General features: G+C 37.4%; 1 protein-coding gene across 3 annotated transcripts in view; it reads left to right on the forward strand.

Moving 5' to 3' along the window:
• Window positions 1-18,285, forward strand: part of LOC129428205 (uncharacterized) — a 175,221-nt gene that overhangs the window by 18,071 nt on the left and 138,865 nt on the right. For 2 of the 3 annotated variants that reach the window (XM_055185147.2, XM_055185146.2), the window contains exons 6-7: window positions 9,373-9,511; window positions 12,657-12,722. In XM_055185147.2, coding sequence (XP_055041122.2) covers window positions 9,373-9,511; window positions 12,657-12,722 — 205 coding nt within the window. The remainder of the gene's footprint in view (window positions 1-9,372; window positions 9,512-12,656; window positions 12,723-18,285) is intronic. The other variant, XM_055185148.2, reaches the window with a different exon arrangement.

Consider the following 18,285-nt stretch of genomic DNA (forward strand, 5'->3'; position numbering starts at 1 on the left):
TGCCCTCGCATTCTATGATTCAATTAGGCTTTCATGCCTGGGCTGCACGCTTGGCTCGCCGGCATTTGATAAGAAGCCCATTAAAAAGATAGATGTCTCTAAGCATAGAAATGCACTGTAAAAAAAAGAAAATATTCCACGCTGCTATCTGCTTAGCGCTGAATGCAAAACTGCGTGTTCCAGAAAATGTGATTCGATAAGAGTCGATATGCATTCATCATTGCGCAAATGTAACAGTAACATTTGAAACAATTTTCTGCATGCCCTGCCAGATACGCAGGGTTAGTTTGGTGCGATCAGCTGGCAGCCCGACTTTCATTTTGGCATGTTTGATTGATCTTTCAATAGCGTCAATGAGGTGTGCAAGACGCAGAGCGATAATTCAGATTCATAAACTAAAAGAATGTTAAAAATAGAATACTAGACTTTTTATTTCTTTCATGAGACCATTTTATCCTCAAACTTGTCTGTTACTGTGCATTTTGTCTATAATTTTAAGTAGTTAGTGAACGGATGATATTAATTTTACCAATTTACACAAGTTTTATAACATTATTGTTAAAATACTTCACACTTTTCTACATAAAAGTCAGTACTAACGTCTTTTTCTCACTGGCTAGTTTAGCATTGTTCCGGCAAGCTGCTTTTGACAAATAAAGATTCAAATCTGCAAGAAGGTTTGCAGTAGTAAATCATTAACATTTGTGCACGTCGCAGTCACTTTTATACAAAAATGACTTCCAGCGAATTCAAAGTATACATTTGTGGACTGAAAGAGAATTTGCTCTGCAGGGATTTTATAATCGCATGCCTCAGGCACAGGGATAAAATCATTAAGGTCTAGCATGCACTTGCATGCTGACAAACAAGCAATTTCCAAAAATAAAATGTGGTGGCTGTGTGCCATGTGCTCGAGCACCCTCAGGGTTTCTCCTCATTTGATTCGTCACTCATTTTGGTCCGCTCATAAGCCAGGACACAGCTCATTTAGATCATAAATCAAGAGTCGATAAGAATATAAGGTGAGAATATCCACGTCCACGAGATGTCAGTAACTTTCTCTGACAGAAGTCACTTGTGTAGTCATTGTTGTTCTTTTTTAGCACAAATGTCTTATTTTCTATTTAAATTCAGACTGTAGATTATGCCTTTATTCATAAAACTCAGTTGCGTTACACTATTATCGCCCAAGGAAAGCAGGCGGTACACAGAATTTTATTAAAAAGAGATGCTTGTCTACTTTTTGTATTGGTCATGGCAGCAATAATTCATTAAATTATGCAAAAAGCCTCAAGTGGAATAACCAGTCATATTTTCAGATTGGCGCCCTTTGTTATTTTAAAGGGAAAATTTTATATAACCTGTCCATTTCAATTGTTATTGCATAATTTTCAAAACTCCAATTTAAATCTACATTGTCTGGAAAAAAGTCAAAAATTGTCCCAAGCTGTCACTGGGGCAGTGCCCTTTAAAAGGTATAAAACTGTACTTTTTTTGTCACTGGGGTGGTACAACATGTATGCCAGGCAAAAATAAGGCCTTAAATTATAATATTCTTTCAAAAAAATTATAAAAATTATAAAACTAAAATGTATTAATATTAATAATATTAAATGTAAACATCAAATCAATTACATGACTTAATTATTTTACTTAATTTTGTGTAAACATAGATTATACCTTGAAAACGGTATCACATAAAATTTTAGTGGCTTTGAAGCCTTGACTCTTTAAAACCTTGGTATACCTTGAAACCGTTAACCGGCCCATGCCTATACAATACATCGAAATATTGTACATTTTGGGGTACAATAGTATACCCTAAGGACCTATTGTGTACCTTAAGGAACAATTTGGTACCAGTTAAATTTTAGGGGTACAAAACCGTTAACTTTACCATTTAATGGTACACAATACATCCTTAAGGTACCATAACGTACTCAAAAAGGTACAATATTGAAACATGTTTTAGTATACATGCAAAGATACAAAACAGAAACTTAGGGTAAGTATACATTTGGTAGCAGTGTGCACCTTTGGGGTACTAATATGCCCTTTTTGTTACCCTTATCTACCACTGAGGTACCAATATGAACTCTTAAGTGTGTACAAAAGTTTACTTTTTAAAAGGGTACCACCCAAGTGACAGCTAGGGACCAATTTTGACCAATACAAGTAAAGGTACAAAACAGAAACTTAAGGTAAGTATACATTTGGTACCAGTGTACACCTCTGGGGTACTAATATGCACTTTTGGTTACCATTATCTACCACTGAGGTACCAATATGAACTCTTAAGTGTGTACAAAGGTGTACTTTTTAAAAGGGTAGCACCCAAGTGACAGCTAGGGACCAATTTTGACCATTAATGTAACTTTCAGGTTAAGCAGTTTAGTCAACATGGTCATCTTTTCACAGAAACATCATCTTAAGACTTCTGGAAAACCAGAATCCTAAAAATCTCTTAATGGAAACATTGAAAACTTTTTAGGATTCGGGTGATGTTCCAGATCTGGGTGATTGTCACATGGTGTTCCATAGGAAGCCTTAACAACTCTGATATGGTGTATTAACAGAGCTATTTTTTAAGCAAGACAAACTTTCTTTCTGTCTCCCACTCTTCTGTCTTTATTTTCTCTCTCATCCTCTCACCGGCTCTCCCTCAAGACTAGCTGTCATCCTACATTTCTAGGCATAGATGTGATGACAGCTGTTTTGAAATATGCTTCTTTTTGGTGTGACTTGCATGTTACTGTTTTCATTTTGTATGACTAGAGTTTAGATAAGGAAAATATTGTTAAGTCCTGCTCTTAGTTGCTTTGACTTGGTTGATGGATATTTTTGTCCTAATTTGCGCTGACAGCGATGAGCTTGTAAACGCTTTTTACATTGACAGAAACAAACACTGTCAAACTGTTCAGTTTTGAGAGCGGCCCGTTCGTTCTCATTGAGACATTCAATCAAAATGTTTCACAAAGTACATCACAGACTTGATCAGTGAATAGCTACTGTACAGATGTTCAGAGGTGGACACTAGTTGAGTATTTTAGTTACATTTTCCAAGCATCTGTGCTTTATCAGAGTGTTTGTCTTTGGAAAAAAATACTTTACTGATTTTCACTACATTCTAAAGCATAGAATCATACTATGTATTCCTTTTATATTGCATATTAAAATTGATTTAATACATAATTACATAAAAAATTTACTTTTTACTTAAGTAAAAGTAAAAAAATACTAGATGTTTAATGTACTTAAATATTAAATATAAACCAAAAACTTGAAAAAAATACGCTGATAAAATACAAATACTTAAAAATGTACTTTAATGTAGAAAGTAAAAATACTTAAGTAGTGTCCGCGTCTGCAGATGTTGGTAATTGTTTGTATCCTAAAACAGTAGTATGTTGGGCTGGGACATCAAAGGCTGAGTCTGAAATAGCTCCCTTTTTGCCTAAATAATGCACTTTTTGAGGGAGCATCCATTTTTAGTGGTCCCTGAAATCATAGTCGACATTATTGAGTACTAAATCAATAAAACATAATTTATAATAGTAAAACAGTCACAAGGACCTTTAATTTGCGAAATATACACTTTAATTTAACTTCAGTTTTGATTCAAAATACTGAGACATCACGGGCGCGCATTGCATCTTGGGATAGCCAAGGCTTGGTGCATCCCAATTTAGGGGCTGCGGCCTTCCAAGGCCGTATTTGAAGACAAATGACACCGAGTCGTGACGAAGGCTGTCCCAATTCCAAGCCTCCAAATGTGGCCCTTTTCCCCCTGAAACCAAGGATCCATAGATGTATCCTTCAGAGCCTTGGCTATCCCAAGATTCAATGCGCGCCCGTAACGTATGACTCTGGGTATTTTGAAATAAACATTCAAAACTGAAGTTAAATAAAAGGGTATATTTTGCACATATGGGGCCCTATTTTAACGATCTAAGCGCATTGTCTTAAACGCACAGCGCAACGTCTAAATGGGCGTGTCCGAATCCACTTTTGCTAATTTAACGAAGGGAAAAACGGTTTGTGCGCCGAGCGCATGGTCGAAAAGAGTTGGTCCTATTTTTTTAATGATTAATGGGAGTATTTTGGGCGTAACGTGCAATAAACCAATGAGAGTCTCAGCTCTCATCCCCTTTAAAAGCCAGTTGCGCTGGTGCTATGTCTAATCCCTATTTAGATGACGGACTTTGTAAACTGAAAAAATAAGCGGAGGAAGAAGATCCCCAGTTTAAGATTAATGTTAAATAATTGTGTTGTTTTACACTACTCTAAAAAACAAACGGTGCTATATAGCACCAAAACTGTTGCTTTGGATCGTGGCGATGGAGGAACCATTTTTGGTGCCATGTGGCACCGGTGAGGAGCCGGTGAGGCACCAGTGAAGCACCTGTGTAGAGCCATATAGTGCTATGTAGAACCATATGTGGTGCTATATGGCCCCTGTGTGGTTCTGCACTGGTGCTTCACTGGTGCTTCACTGGTGCTTCGCTGGTGCTTCACTGGTGCTTCGCTGGTTCTTCACCGGTGCTGTATGGCACTAGATGGTTCTTCTGTCGTTGCGATCCGGGGCAATTGTTTTGGTGCTGTATAGCACCGTTTGTTTTTTTGGAGTGTATTGAAATTGTTATTTTTTCATTAAAACCTTTAAAATCCGTTTTCATTTAGTCATGGAAGTAAAAAAGCAGGCTTTTAATTGCTTTAAATGTATGGCTATTCAATATCATCAAAAAATTATTTACAAGTATGTAAGAAAAGGTTTGTCCTGTAAAAATACTTTGTTTAAACAGAAGATAAAGAATTTACAAACGGCTCTCCGCACGTTTCAGCACTTTGGACAGCGTTTCTTTTAAGCAAAGAGTTTTTTAAGCATTACTTAAAAATGTTTCTCATCTCAGCATATCCACAGGTACAGATACATCATATACAATAAATCCATGAGGTAGCATTTAAAAACATTTAAAAACAGATGCATTTGTTTAAAGCAAAGCATTTATTTACTATACAGGTGAAGCAGCTCTTTTTGCCTTCTAACGTCTGATAATTAGTCCTTATTTATGTCCAAGAGACTCAATAATAATCTTTTACATTAAATCCTTTAATCTTTCATATTTAAAAGCATTTTTGTGCTGCTGCGCATTCATGTATGTGATAAGCAAACCTGCGCTGTCGTCCCGTTTAGGCGCATATTACTAATGCGCTCTTTAAATAACAAAAAAACACATTGACTTTAGACTTTAGACCAGGTTTTTGTTGGTCAATGCCGTAGTCTATTTTAGTGGCCTCAAAATAGCAACGTGCCAACAATGCGCCTGAACACACCTCGTTTTCAGACCAGAACGCCCATGTGCGCAAAAGGGGGCGCAAATGCATTTGCTATTTAAACAACGCTGCGCTAAACGTGAAAATTATAATTGCGCAGGGTGGAAACTAGCAAAAGACACTTGCGTCGCGCATTGCGCCGGGAGTAGGATAGAGCCCTAAAGGTCCTTGTCACTGTTTTATTATTATAAATGATGTTTTAGTAATGTGAATTAATTAACCTTTGTGCCTAAAGAGTTCATATTAGTAACTCAAAGGTACATAGTGGTACCATCTATTTTTCTGACAATATACCAATGGCCTCAAAGATAACAAACATAGAAGCAATGCACAAAAATTGAATTTCATAGGGTCATAAAAGCAGTATTGCTCTCAGGGACAGCGCATTGAGTATCCACCATACTGCGGATTGTGTGCCTGTCGGCAGAGCGCTATGCTACTCTAGCTGTTGTTTAACAGTAGGTGGACCCCTGACCATACGGACGACAGACGAAAGTGTCATCGTTATGTGGATTCAACCTCCTGATTCACCGCTGGTATAATGATGCTTCACACACACACACCGAGTCTCTGACAGGTGTTGAGCTCCAGCAGCTCTCCATCCTAATTACTTGGCTGTCCCTTCCTGCAAGCAGATGGGCCCTCTCAAAAATTAATGTTCTAGCCCGCTTCTCTACACAGCCCATTCCCCTGTCATCTGTGCCGTACAGGTACAGTAGTCTTAACTTAATGTAAAAAATCCAATCATATTGCCGTGCCAAAGCATCATTAGGAAGATTGGTGGCTGACTGACATGAACGATTTGAGAAGCGATTCGTCATTCTAATGAAGGTAAAAACTAGACTGGCGTTAAGAATTGACGTTATTTTTTCAGATGAAGTTAGAAACACATCCAGGCGAATGCTTTCCGGACCGTCTACTTTTTTAATTCACATCTATATCCGGCTAAATGTAATTCTGTTGACACAAGCGCAATCACTATGATTATATGTAACATCTGTTTTGGGTATTTGTTTATTTTACTTGAATATCAGCAGCGACAGGTGAATGTTAACGTAATGAAGTATTTTTTACAGATAAATGGATTTGTTTATTTCCTTCTAATTCAAAATGGAAGTTCTAGTTTTTATATGTTTTACTTTGAGGAGTTGTTACACCAGAAGGGCTGTATTTTTAAAAGTTTCATTGCACAAATGCTTTCAAATACAAAACTTTCATCATTTAAAGGGACATTCCACTTTTTTAAAAATTATGCTCATTTTCTAGCTCCCCTAGAGTTAAACATTTGAATCTTATCGTTTTGGAATCCATTCAGCTGATCTCCTGGTCTGGCGCTACCACTTTTAGCATAGCTTAGCACAATCCATTGACCATTAGCATCACGCTAAAAAATAACCAAAGAGTTTCAATATTTTTCCTATTTAAAATAGGATATTACGCACTGCTCGAAAATAGTCCCCTGCTATTGAAAGTAACCAAGGGGACTATTTTCGAGCAGTGCGTAATATCACTACGCCTGCTGCAGCCATGTTACGGCAGCAAAGTCCTTGATTGTTGCGCCAGAATGAGAGTATGGTTCCCAGCCATATCTGCCTAGAAAATCACATTTTTTAATATCAAAACTCTTGGTTATTTGAGCGTGATGCTAATGGTCTAATCAGATTCAAGGGATTATGCTAAGCTATGCTAAAAGTGGTAGCGCCAGACCTGGAGATCGGCTGAATAGATTCCAAAAAGGGTAAAAATCAAATATTTAACTCTAGGGGAGCTGGAAAATTAGCATATTTTCAAAAAAAGTTTAGTGTCCCTTTAAGGTATAGTATGTGGTTGTGCAGAAACCCTGAAAAAAAAAATATTCACTGGAATAAAAGTGTGACAACTAGCCCTGGTTTTGCCATAAATATTGAGTACCCCTCCTGTTTTCTCTATTTCTCTCTGTTTCCTCTTGTACTTGATGTAAGCTGCTCTTGTTGTTCAAGACAGCATTGAGACTCTGTTGTATACCAATGTACACCGAGAACAGCTGCCTGACGCAGGGAATGATGTATGATAACTACTATGTTGAGTGTGGTTGAAGGTTATAGCTCAAAGAGAGTGTCTTTTTCTTGCAGCCTGCTGTGTTGTGCACTGATAGGTTGCGGCGAAATATGAATTATTCCTGCTGTTCTGATTTGCTTCTTCGCTGCTGAACACTTTTCTTATCTCTGTCCATAATCATTTCTTTACTCTGCCATAACATGCCTCACATTCATCTCTTCTCCAATTTATTATTTAGCTCCGTGTGTGGTGTCACAGCTGAATTTTGCATTTTGGGCATGATGTGTGGCACCACAGAGGGGGTGAAGGATGCTTCTGCTCATCTGGTGTGTAGGGGTGTTACTACTTACTAGTTCAGTAAAAACAATAGACAGGGAATCAATCATTTCTAGGGCTTTGTTTACAAAATCATCTCTTGAAATACCCAGAATGCACTGTAAAAAATACTTTTTTCATACATGTAATAGGGAAACAGTATGTCCTATACGGTTTTTACTGTAAATTGTTAATTTGTGTACTATATGTTCTGAAATTAGTTTTATTATATTTGTTTAATCTCTAAATCCTATTTTGCTTGTGGATATTGTCTTTTTGCTTTAAAGGGGGGGTTTAATGGTATTTCAAGAATTCTGACTTATTAACACAGTTATAGAGTTGTTTCCTCATGCTAAACGTAGGCAAAGTGTCAAAAATGCAGTTGGGCGTGTTTCAGAGTATTTCTGTGCCGAATGCACTTCGCCAGGGTTCGTACAAGTTTCGGCTAATTTTTTTCGATTACGGTTCTAACTGACGTTTCAGGGGTTTTCGATACGTATCACTTCTTTATATGGGCTTCCGCCGGAAAACTTCCACCGGAAAACCCCGCCCAGCCGTCAGTCAGCGGGAGACGCTAGAGCTTGCTAACAGCTTATCACGCCACTCAGCTTTGTTTAATTTCAAAAGTCAACAATGGCACAACAAGAAGTGTGTTTTTGGATGTAAGGAGAAGACATCCAGCCTCATGGAAACAATGGATATAGTTTATTATCCGGATTAGCAGCGGAGTTTTGCGTGTGTGTTTGATGCGGTGGATTTTCAGAACCGGGTCATGACGAGTTACACGTGGTAAGTAAGACTTCTGTCTTATGTTGGAAATAGGCGCGTGTATATTATATAAATGACACGAACATGTAGTGAATCATAAGTTAAAAAAGTGTTGTATAGTGTTGCATGACTCGTACTCGCTGCTCCCGTGTTATAACTCCTCCTTCTTCATTTTTTCGTACGTTATTGGAAAGATTCGGTAAAGCTAATCTTTCTTTTATAACTCTGATTAAACTAAAGACTCTTCGGAGATATAAAGGATGTCATACTACTCTATAGGTACTCCAGATTAATATCAGAAATACAGAAACAGCGTGTGTTACGTGAGCTTTAATGGTAGCTACCATAGATATATACACTAGATGTCACATTGGGGTTCTAAGCATGCGTTGGAACAGGACTTTTGTGCTGCATATGGATATTAGGCCTACTAGCACTACATTATATTTAGAAAAAGTAGATTTTCTTAATATCAAAACTTTAACATTTCTCTAGACTCAATGCTAAATACATGTCTGACCATTGGAACAAATGGAAAAAAAAAAACCTAGAAAAATGCATTTATGACGATTTATGGAGATTTTTTTTCCGTTAAACCTTTGCCTACATTGACGCTGATGCATTAAAGAGGAGGGGCTCCCCTGCTTGAAGATGGCGGCTCCATTTCACATATTCGTTTCAATGAACTGCCATAGCCAAGGCGACATCTACTGTACATACCTATGAACAGCTACAAGAAAGATACAGATTGATGTGTTATATAGTAATGCAGTTTTAATATATAATGATAGGCCATCAAACCTCTTACTAGTGCCCAAATTCGTGTTAATGTTATACCGATTCATTCTTGGATGGGGACCGAGAAATCTGGCTCTAGAAAATGAGGCGCTAAATTGTGTCTGTTTGTGTTTCTCTCAGTAGATACGGGCCTTTTACAGAGAGATGCCACAGCACGGAGGCATAAAGAGGAACCTCAGCCAAATCTGCACGTCCTGGGAGTTCTCTTCCTGGGAAAGCACACCAGCCGTGCCTTCAACTTTGTTCTCCACTTTCAATTGTGAGTCTCTTTCATTTAGAGCCCTGCTGAAAAGACCAGCATAGCTGGCCACCAGCATATGGTGTGTTTTGGATCAGCATGGATTGCTGATGTCTTCACCAGGCTGTTTAACAAGCTAAAAGGGATCATTCATCCAAAAAAAAAAAAAAATTCTGTTGTCAATTACACACCTTTATATCGTTCCAGCTCACATAGCTTACTTTGTTCTGTGGAAGAGGAGAAACGGGGAGTTTTTGAAAAGTTTATGCTGCTTTTTAAATCCAATTAAAATTAATGGGGGTCAGTCACTGACATTCTGCCTAAATTTGTAATCCCCAGATACAAAAAAAATCTGATCTTTTTGGATAAAATGCTCTACTAAAGAGCGTAAAAAAGATGGATATATACTTTTAATGTAGAAAAATTAAGCCAAAATGGCCATTGCACCAATGACATCATTCGGAGCCAGAGTCTGCACAGTAGTGATCGTGACTCAGTTGCGCATATATATATCTTTGTTAACTAGCGAAGTTTTATTGCTAGACCAGCAACAGACTAATTAACTTTGGGTGTAAACACAAACCATTCCAATGTAAATATTCATCTCTTAGCATTATTTCCAGTGTCCTCCAAATGATGCAATGCTAATGAGTCATGCAATGTTGGCCACCATCCGACTGTGTAAGAGCCCCGTGTACTGATGCGGCACAACTTATATAGCTTTAAAATGCTGTATACCTGTACTGTTCATAAATTTTACAAAGAACACCATGGTAGAGCTGCTTAATGTAGATTTTGTTCCAACATGATGTTGGAGCTCATGTTAATGGTGATCTGGCTCACAGTCAAAAGCGCTGACTGTATAATAGTGCACTGAGGTAAACAGACAAGATCATTAACTCATAAAGATGCTGCTTGGGGGAAAGTAGCAGATTGTATTTTAGCCATTTATTTTCATGGCTATCTGTTACTAAAATTAATGTTTTAGACGTTAATGCATGTTCAGTAAGGTTCTCTGTCATTCTATTTAGTCATAAATATATATTATATGCAACATAGCGTATACAATAAATGTGAATGTAAAAATATATTTTTAAATCCCATACAATCAAAACATACACCAATGCATGCCAATATAAAATTAGACTAAATATGTTGTTTTTCAGACAGAATGATGGATACCTATAAATAATCATCTTTCTTCTGATGTAAAATGTTTGTTTATTCATTCGGCCACAGGGGAAAACACGTCTTACTGAAATAACGTCAGAATTGTCTGTACACCAAACTGGCCAAATTACGTCATTACGCGGTATTGAAGTTCATCAGTCTTTCTCATTGCCTTCCTGTTTTTGTCTCCATTATCATATCTTACCATGATAGATGTTTCTATAAAGAGCTGAACGAAAACAACAACAGAAAACACAATATTGCAGCCCAATTATGTTACAATTGTACAATTTTTCTTCTCTGGTTACTTAAAAAGCTACCAGCCTTTCAATGTGACCTCGGCCGCTCTCCGGAGAGATTTCATTTGACCATAAAGTCTAATGCAGATTGTACAAGGAACACGATCATAAATGTGTCACCGAGGAGTTCTGCTGAAATGTCACCGGACGACTCCTATTAGACCGACTCATTTAGTCTTTGATAAACATAAAAGGTTAATTAAGTCATCGGTACTGAGAATGGAGTTTGGAGCGTGACTCTACTCCTTGCCGAGGCAGGTAAACACAAACACCTTCTCTAAATGTGAGCGGTAAGTAGGTTTTTAATCCCCGCTGTGCTCTCCAGACTGTCACTAAATGCAGCGTTATTTATGTGCGAAATATCAGCATTGCCCTGAACAACATTACCATTTCACCTTTTTGAATAATAGAGCAGAATAATGAAATAACGGTCAATCGCAGTTTGTATCAGTCGCCAATCTGTTCGTCTTTAAATTTGGGGTTATTAATCACCTCACGTTACAGAGTTATTTTCTCTCTTTTAAACTTCCTCAAGTTTCCCCAATATAAAGTTTTGTGGTTCAGTTGAAAGACTTCAAAATAGGTATTAAGTGTAAATCGATTTCCAAACTAAATTCTACTACGCTGGCATTATGACCGCTATACCTGCGTCCTTTATGGATGATATCACAAAACCAAATAAAGGGCCAAGACGCAAATGGGTTTTCACTGGTAATGTGAGAGTACAGCCAGACACTGAGTGCATCATTGGCCATTACTGACAAAACCTTTGATAGGTGTACAGGACATCATTTGTTGTCCTACTCTGCATGTCCGATCATGCAGTCAAATGAAAAGAGACCTGTTATCAGCATTTAGACAGGTTTGGCTAACACACATCCAATCAATTTGTTCATCATTGTGTTCAAGAGGCTTAGCACCGGATCGATGTGCTTTATGCCACACGCTGTTCTTTAACCAGTCAAGGACCACAGATTCACACAGCGGTGTCCTACATGATATTATAAGTCAAGGTCTCATACGATATATACTCCCTCTCTTAAAAGTGCAGTGTGTAAATTTTAGCAGCATCTAGTGGTGAGGTTGCGAATTGCAACCAACGGTTCAGTCCACTGCTCACCCCTTGCTTTTGAAACACATAGAGAAGCTACGGTAGCTGCCACCGGAAAAACATGTCATCATCTGAGACAACTTAGTAAAAAAGTTTGTCCGTTAAGGGCTTCTGTAGAAACATGGCATCACAAAATGATTCCAAGTAAGGGGACCCTCTGTGTATGTAGATAAAAACGTCTCATTCTAAGGTAATAAAAACATAACGGTTCATTATAAAAAGGTCTTTATACACCCCTGATAATATAGTTTTGTATATTATTTTGCATTTCTGTCAAGAGATCCTTCTAAAAATTACACACTGCACCTTTAACTAGCATCTTTGACTGATGCATCTTTTCTGTATCTCAGTCTGTGCCATAAGATTTTGCTATTTTCATGAGCGTCAGTGTCACTGTCCAATAAAACTAATGCGAATGACCAATGGGATTTGTAGATAGTGAAAATTAAGTTATTAATCTCAAGAAACCTACAACTATAAGATTTCAGTCAGACTTGATTGCCCACTTGTTTTTCATGAATATGAAAATGAGGTGATGTGACAGTCATTACTGTAATGAGTGTTGATAATGAACTGTCTTCAACAGTGTGTCTATCGGGATCAGTTACGTCTTGGCAGGAAGTGAGGCCTACGCTGCACTTTTTCATACCAGGTGAGTTGCCACGGGGTGAAATGTTTAATGTAACCATTTAGAAATTAATGTTCACTGTATGACCTGTTGAGCTGCCTACAGAGGCAGCGTTTTTATGATTTAGCTTTGATTTACTGGCTTCTACATAAAATAATCTTAAATATTATAAAGAAAATTCTCTGAAAAATAAGCTTAATATCTTAAATATTGACTCAGAGTAAGGTCGTGTCAAAGATTGAAAATGATGATAAATCAATGGTTGAAATTAAACTTTGATGCTTCTAAGCTCATAATTAGATTATAAGACTTTAAACGGAATTTCACAGGGTCACAAATACCTCTAAATAGACATTTAAGAGAAAATATTAAATATATTTAGATTAAGAACATAATTCTGATTGATAAAAATCAAACGTACTTATTAATGTTATATAAAATATATTTTTATGTGTTTGATGTTTTATTGTGTTTATGCATTTTAGCTATTATAATATATACAGATTAAGTATATATAAAGAGTTTGGTTCCAATACGCGAAAAAACTCATTTTTTTTAAATGACAGCCAAAATCAGTATTGTATCTGGTCAGTATTAAAAAGTAAATTCTTCATTTTACGCAAAATCTGGTATTCGCTGTGTTATTCTGTCATCTTTTCTCCCTTTTTCCACCTCTGCAGAATGCAATAAATCCGCTCAACCAATCACAGCACACCATTCTACGCATTGTAAACAACAATGGCAGCGCGTTGCATAGCATACACACGGAATCCTAGTTTTCCTCATCTACTTTGTACTTCATGATCAACAAACAAACAAAAACATAATAAAACTTTTGATGGCATTGATAAACCTGTGGTGGTTTTCTGTGGCGGAGAAAAAATGTAAGCTATTAAAATCAATTAATTTACGTGAGAGGTACTCTGGCTAAGGAAAAATGCCGGCTGTTGCCTGTTCTCACACGACAGCATCAAGCTTCTGTCATGCTAACACACTGACGCCAGGGGATCTTGTGAAAAACTTTCCATTATTCTACTCAAACTCAACAAAAATATTTTGTTATATTACATATATTACATAAAAAGGATGATCAGTTTTAATTTCATTGTGACTTTTAAATAGGGATGCACCGAATCCAGGATTCGGATTCGGTGGAATACTGGGCTTTTTGATGGGGTTCGGGTTCGGCCGAATCCTAGGCTTGCGCTACGCTGGTTGACGTCACGCGGCCGTTGATTATACACATCGGGTGCTGACGGAGATAAACATTTTTTTCGGTGAGCTTTAGGGGCTGTTCACATTTCGTGGACGCACCTGGAAAAAACTACATATCACACTGCATTGCTTTCATTATGCATATAGGCTTATGGTAATTGTCAAAATAGTTTTTCCCACTTGTCGTCTTGGCATAATGTTGGCTATCCTTTTTTTTACAATAAAATGAAAAATACACTGCTGTGGTCGTTGTTTACCTCATTAATGTGGTTTACTGTGTTAATGGAAAAAGGATGCGAGTAGGATTCGGTATTCGGTTTCGGATTCGGCCGAATCTTAAACATTGGATTCGGTATTCAGCCGAACCCAAAAAATCTGGATTCGGTGCATCCCTACTTTTAAATATTTTATTTCTTTTCTGTTATGATGGTAGTGAGGACTGCAAAGTATGCTTTTCATTGTGTAATTCTCTCCCAATGCAATGCATATTACAATAAATTTGTTTAATCTCCTAATCTGTTTGAATAACACACCAGTACCTTAGCAGCAGGATAGCCAACATCAAAATTTTTAAACTTACAAAATGTCTATTTTTAAATATAAAAATCAAGTCATCATGACTTTTGTGTTTTAGGTGGCATTGTTGTCTTTTAACAATCTAGCATGTGAGCTCATAGGTATAAAACCATGCATAATAAAGAGCAGGTTTGAATAAAAAAAAACATTTTGTTTATTTGGTACTAAATATCACCCTTCATCAGATGTTTTGTAATAATACGTATTTGAAATAAATATATAGTGCCTCCCTTTGATTTATATATTTCTTTAAGCTGTGGTGCCTGTGTTTGTTAATTTATAGAAGTATCTCTTGTTGCTTCTGTTATCTCAGAGAAAGACAGGCAGTCAATCACATTGTTTATTCTCTGGATGTTTAATTTTAAACCCAGCTCTGAACTCAATGCTTGTCTGTCATATCATCGCCTCAGTTTGAGGAACGCTTATAAATGCAGTCGGGCTGGAAATTCTCTCATTAGATTGTGCCTATGGGGTGTTTGATCTCCAAATACTTCGCTCCAACAACACGGGCACATTTTTTCCCTCTCTGATGTCTTACGAGAGGACAAATCAGAACAACTTTTGATGTCTGGAAAGTCGTTGAATAAGGCCTGTTTCACAACACACGAGAACAGCGCAAAAGTGATGCGTGTTTATTTCAGTGCACATATTAACGGGTTACAGGTTTCTCACTCCACGTGTAAGCACTGCGGGGATGTTTAACAGATGCATGCAGTAGTTTGGTGCCAGGGGTAAATTTTCTTTGTGCTGAAGTCTGTGAAAATCCAGTACAAACCTGTTTATCACACCCCAGTTTTAGCAGTTTATAGCTACACTGAGGTGTTTGGGTTTGGTGTAAATTAATTTTTTACTATTTGAATTCACTGTAGATATGGCTTTCCTTCTTCTGTAAGTTAGATTTACAGTATATTGAATCGCTTTTGTGTGCAGTATCAAACAGGCCTAATCAACAGCTTGTGGTCTCCTTAATTGTGTTTTTTACAGATTCATAGTTAGGTTAACATCAAGCAATAACAGAAAGATGTTCAGGTGTTTTGCTTTTGCTGTGAGAAGTGGTGAGAAAGCTCATGTGTTCATTAGTATTCAGTTGGAGGAAGAGGAAGTAAATATGAAATATTGAATAAGCAGACAGGGATCCTCTCCAAATGTAGCATACGGTGTCTTAATTCAATTAAGGAATGACTGTAATTACAACCTGCCTGAGTTTTGCTAGGTTTTTCTACCCTGCGAGTTGTACTTTTTGATTTCCAGTGCCTCATTTAGTTTACATAATTTTTCCCCCAAGAAAATTTTTAATTTAAAGTTGTATCATGAGAAAGCTAATTTTGCTTAGTTCAGAACGTCCTCTGAAGTATAGAAAGACTTCATTGAAACTTTGTGAATTTTTTGTGAAATTTGTATGCAACACAGTAAAATTGTAAGCTAACGTGTCAAGTATTTGGTGTGAGCTCCTCTCATGCTGCGTTTACACCAGCCGCGGTAGAGGCGTGAAGCGCGAATGATTTCAATATTAAGTCAATGTGAAGATGCGTTGACGCGCATCTGGAGGTCTCACGGCGCAGATGATGCGTCTGGCGTGGCGCGGAAGAAGCGATTCCGCCTCATTCATGCATCTAATTCGCGATACGCGAATTAGATAAATGGTGCTTTTTGTGCATTTTTTGCACAAAAAATTGTCGGCTGACGCCCGAGTTGAGAAATTTGAACTTTGGCAGAATTTTGCGCCGTGTTAACCAATCAGGAGCCTGCTTGCTGCTGTGGCGTTTCTGAAGAATGCTTGATATTGTCCGTAAGGCATATGACACAAGTTCTTATTTCTATAGAGACAGGAATAAAAAGGACCTCGCTTGGAAGAGTGTCAGCGAGGACATTGGGCAACCTGGTAAGTTGTAATACACATTTCATTTTTGAGTCACGTGACGTTTATCGACCCGCGCTATTTATTTTCCCCCTATAGTAAGGTTACCAAATACAAACCGGTAACTCTCTCGATAAATGCACAATCAACATCAGTCATCTTGCAAACAGCCAACCGCATAGCACTTGCCCCTCCCACAAGAAGCGGATTTTGCCTCTGACGCTCGTCAAATGCTTGCTTTTTCTGCTCGTCTACTTCGCTCTAGATGCGCGAATGCAATTCAATCCTGCAAACTAGGCACAGTAGACACGATTTTGACGCCTGAAACCCAGTTGGTGTAAACGCAGCATTACACTTGATCAATAGAAGATACCTGCAGACTCTCTTAAAGGTGCAGTGTGTAAAATTTGGTGGCATCTAGTGGTGAGGTTTGCGAAATGCAACCAATGCTCACCCATCGCTTTTAAAATGCATAGAGAAGCTACCACCAGACCAACATCTGGTGTCATCTTCGGAGACCGCTTTGTAAAAAAAGTTTTTCCATTAAGGGTTCATTATAAAAGGTCTTTATACACCCCTGATAATATTGTTTTGTATATTATTTTGCATTTCTGTCAAGAGATCTTTCTAAAAATGACACGCTGCACCTTTAAACTGAAATTATATGAAAGCCCAAGTTTTTAATCTAATGTCTTCATGAGTTTTAAGATGTTTTTTTACATGTTAAGTACATATTTCCTATATTTTCTGTTTGTATCTTAATTAAGAGAGTGAAAAGTAAATACGGATGGTTATTAAACTTTGCTAGTGTTGGTCTAATGCTGTATAGCCAACACATCAAAAGTGAAGCATCGCATTCCTCGCTCGAATTCTTGCATGATTTAACGTTGCGTCATTGAAATTTTTTGCTTGAGTTTAACTCTTTCCCTGCCATTGACGAGTTAACTTGTCAATTAGGAGAAAACGCTTCCCTGCCAAAGACAAGTTTTCCGGCCATCGTATTTTCACTATTATTCACCAGGTGGCGCTGTTACCCAACTTATAAAACCCGGAAGTATTCCCTTAGGGAAAACATTTTAAACTCTGTGTATGTTTTGATCATCTCTCTGAATCTGATCTCTATCAAAAGTGCTTCACAAAAACGCAATTATTTGAGCTTTTTGCTCAACATTTTGTATTTTTGAAAAAACTTACCCATATTTGAGAAGTTATAAAAGCAGAGAGTATTTCTGGATCAAATTAGATACCCTGCCTTTAAGGAAGAACATTTTCTGGAAGGCATTTAACTTTTGTGAAAATCATTAAAAAAAAAAGAGTTAATATTTTAACTTGTGCAGAAGATGCGTTTGAGCCAAATCACAAGTGTTTGTTTTTTGCATCATTTGCATTGCCCCACGCGAATTTGCATCTCTTGCGTCTTTGCATTGACTTTGTATGTAATCTGCTCGTGCAAATGGTTTGCTTTTGGTGTGTGCACAGCATTACACAGTAAACCCACAGCTCATGTGAGAACTACTAAGTTCCGTTACTCATGTCTTTACCAAAATGTTTTAGAGGCAGAGCATTAAAGAAATGTATTAGGGAAATTGGTAATGAAAAATCTAATACTAATTATACAGTAGGTGGCCCACAATGAAAACAGTAAATAGGTAAAAAATGTATGATCATATAAGCAAACTTTCCGACTAACATTAATCATAGACATTTAGTGCTTCAAACCAAGTATGTATAGGATACAGAATATCTATACAGACATGACCCTTGTATCCAGACAGTTGCTGTATTTTTTTGCCCTTGAGCTTGAACTTCTTAACCTGACAGTTTTTCATTTTAATTAAAACACCACGGCCCTTAAAAAACACCCACTCGAGACATCAGGAAAAAGGATTATCATTCAGTGCATTATGTAAAGGAAGGAAATCAATTTATCTTGTATAT

This window comes from Misgurnus anguillicaudatus, chromosome 14, assembly GCF_027580225.2.
Source record: "Misgurnus anguillicaudatus chromosome 14, ASM2758022v2, whole genome shotgun sequence".
Classification (NCBI taxonomy): Eukaryota; Metazoa; Chordata; class Actinopteri; order Cypriniformes; family Cobitidae; genus Misgurnus; species Misgurnus anguillicaudatus.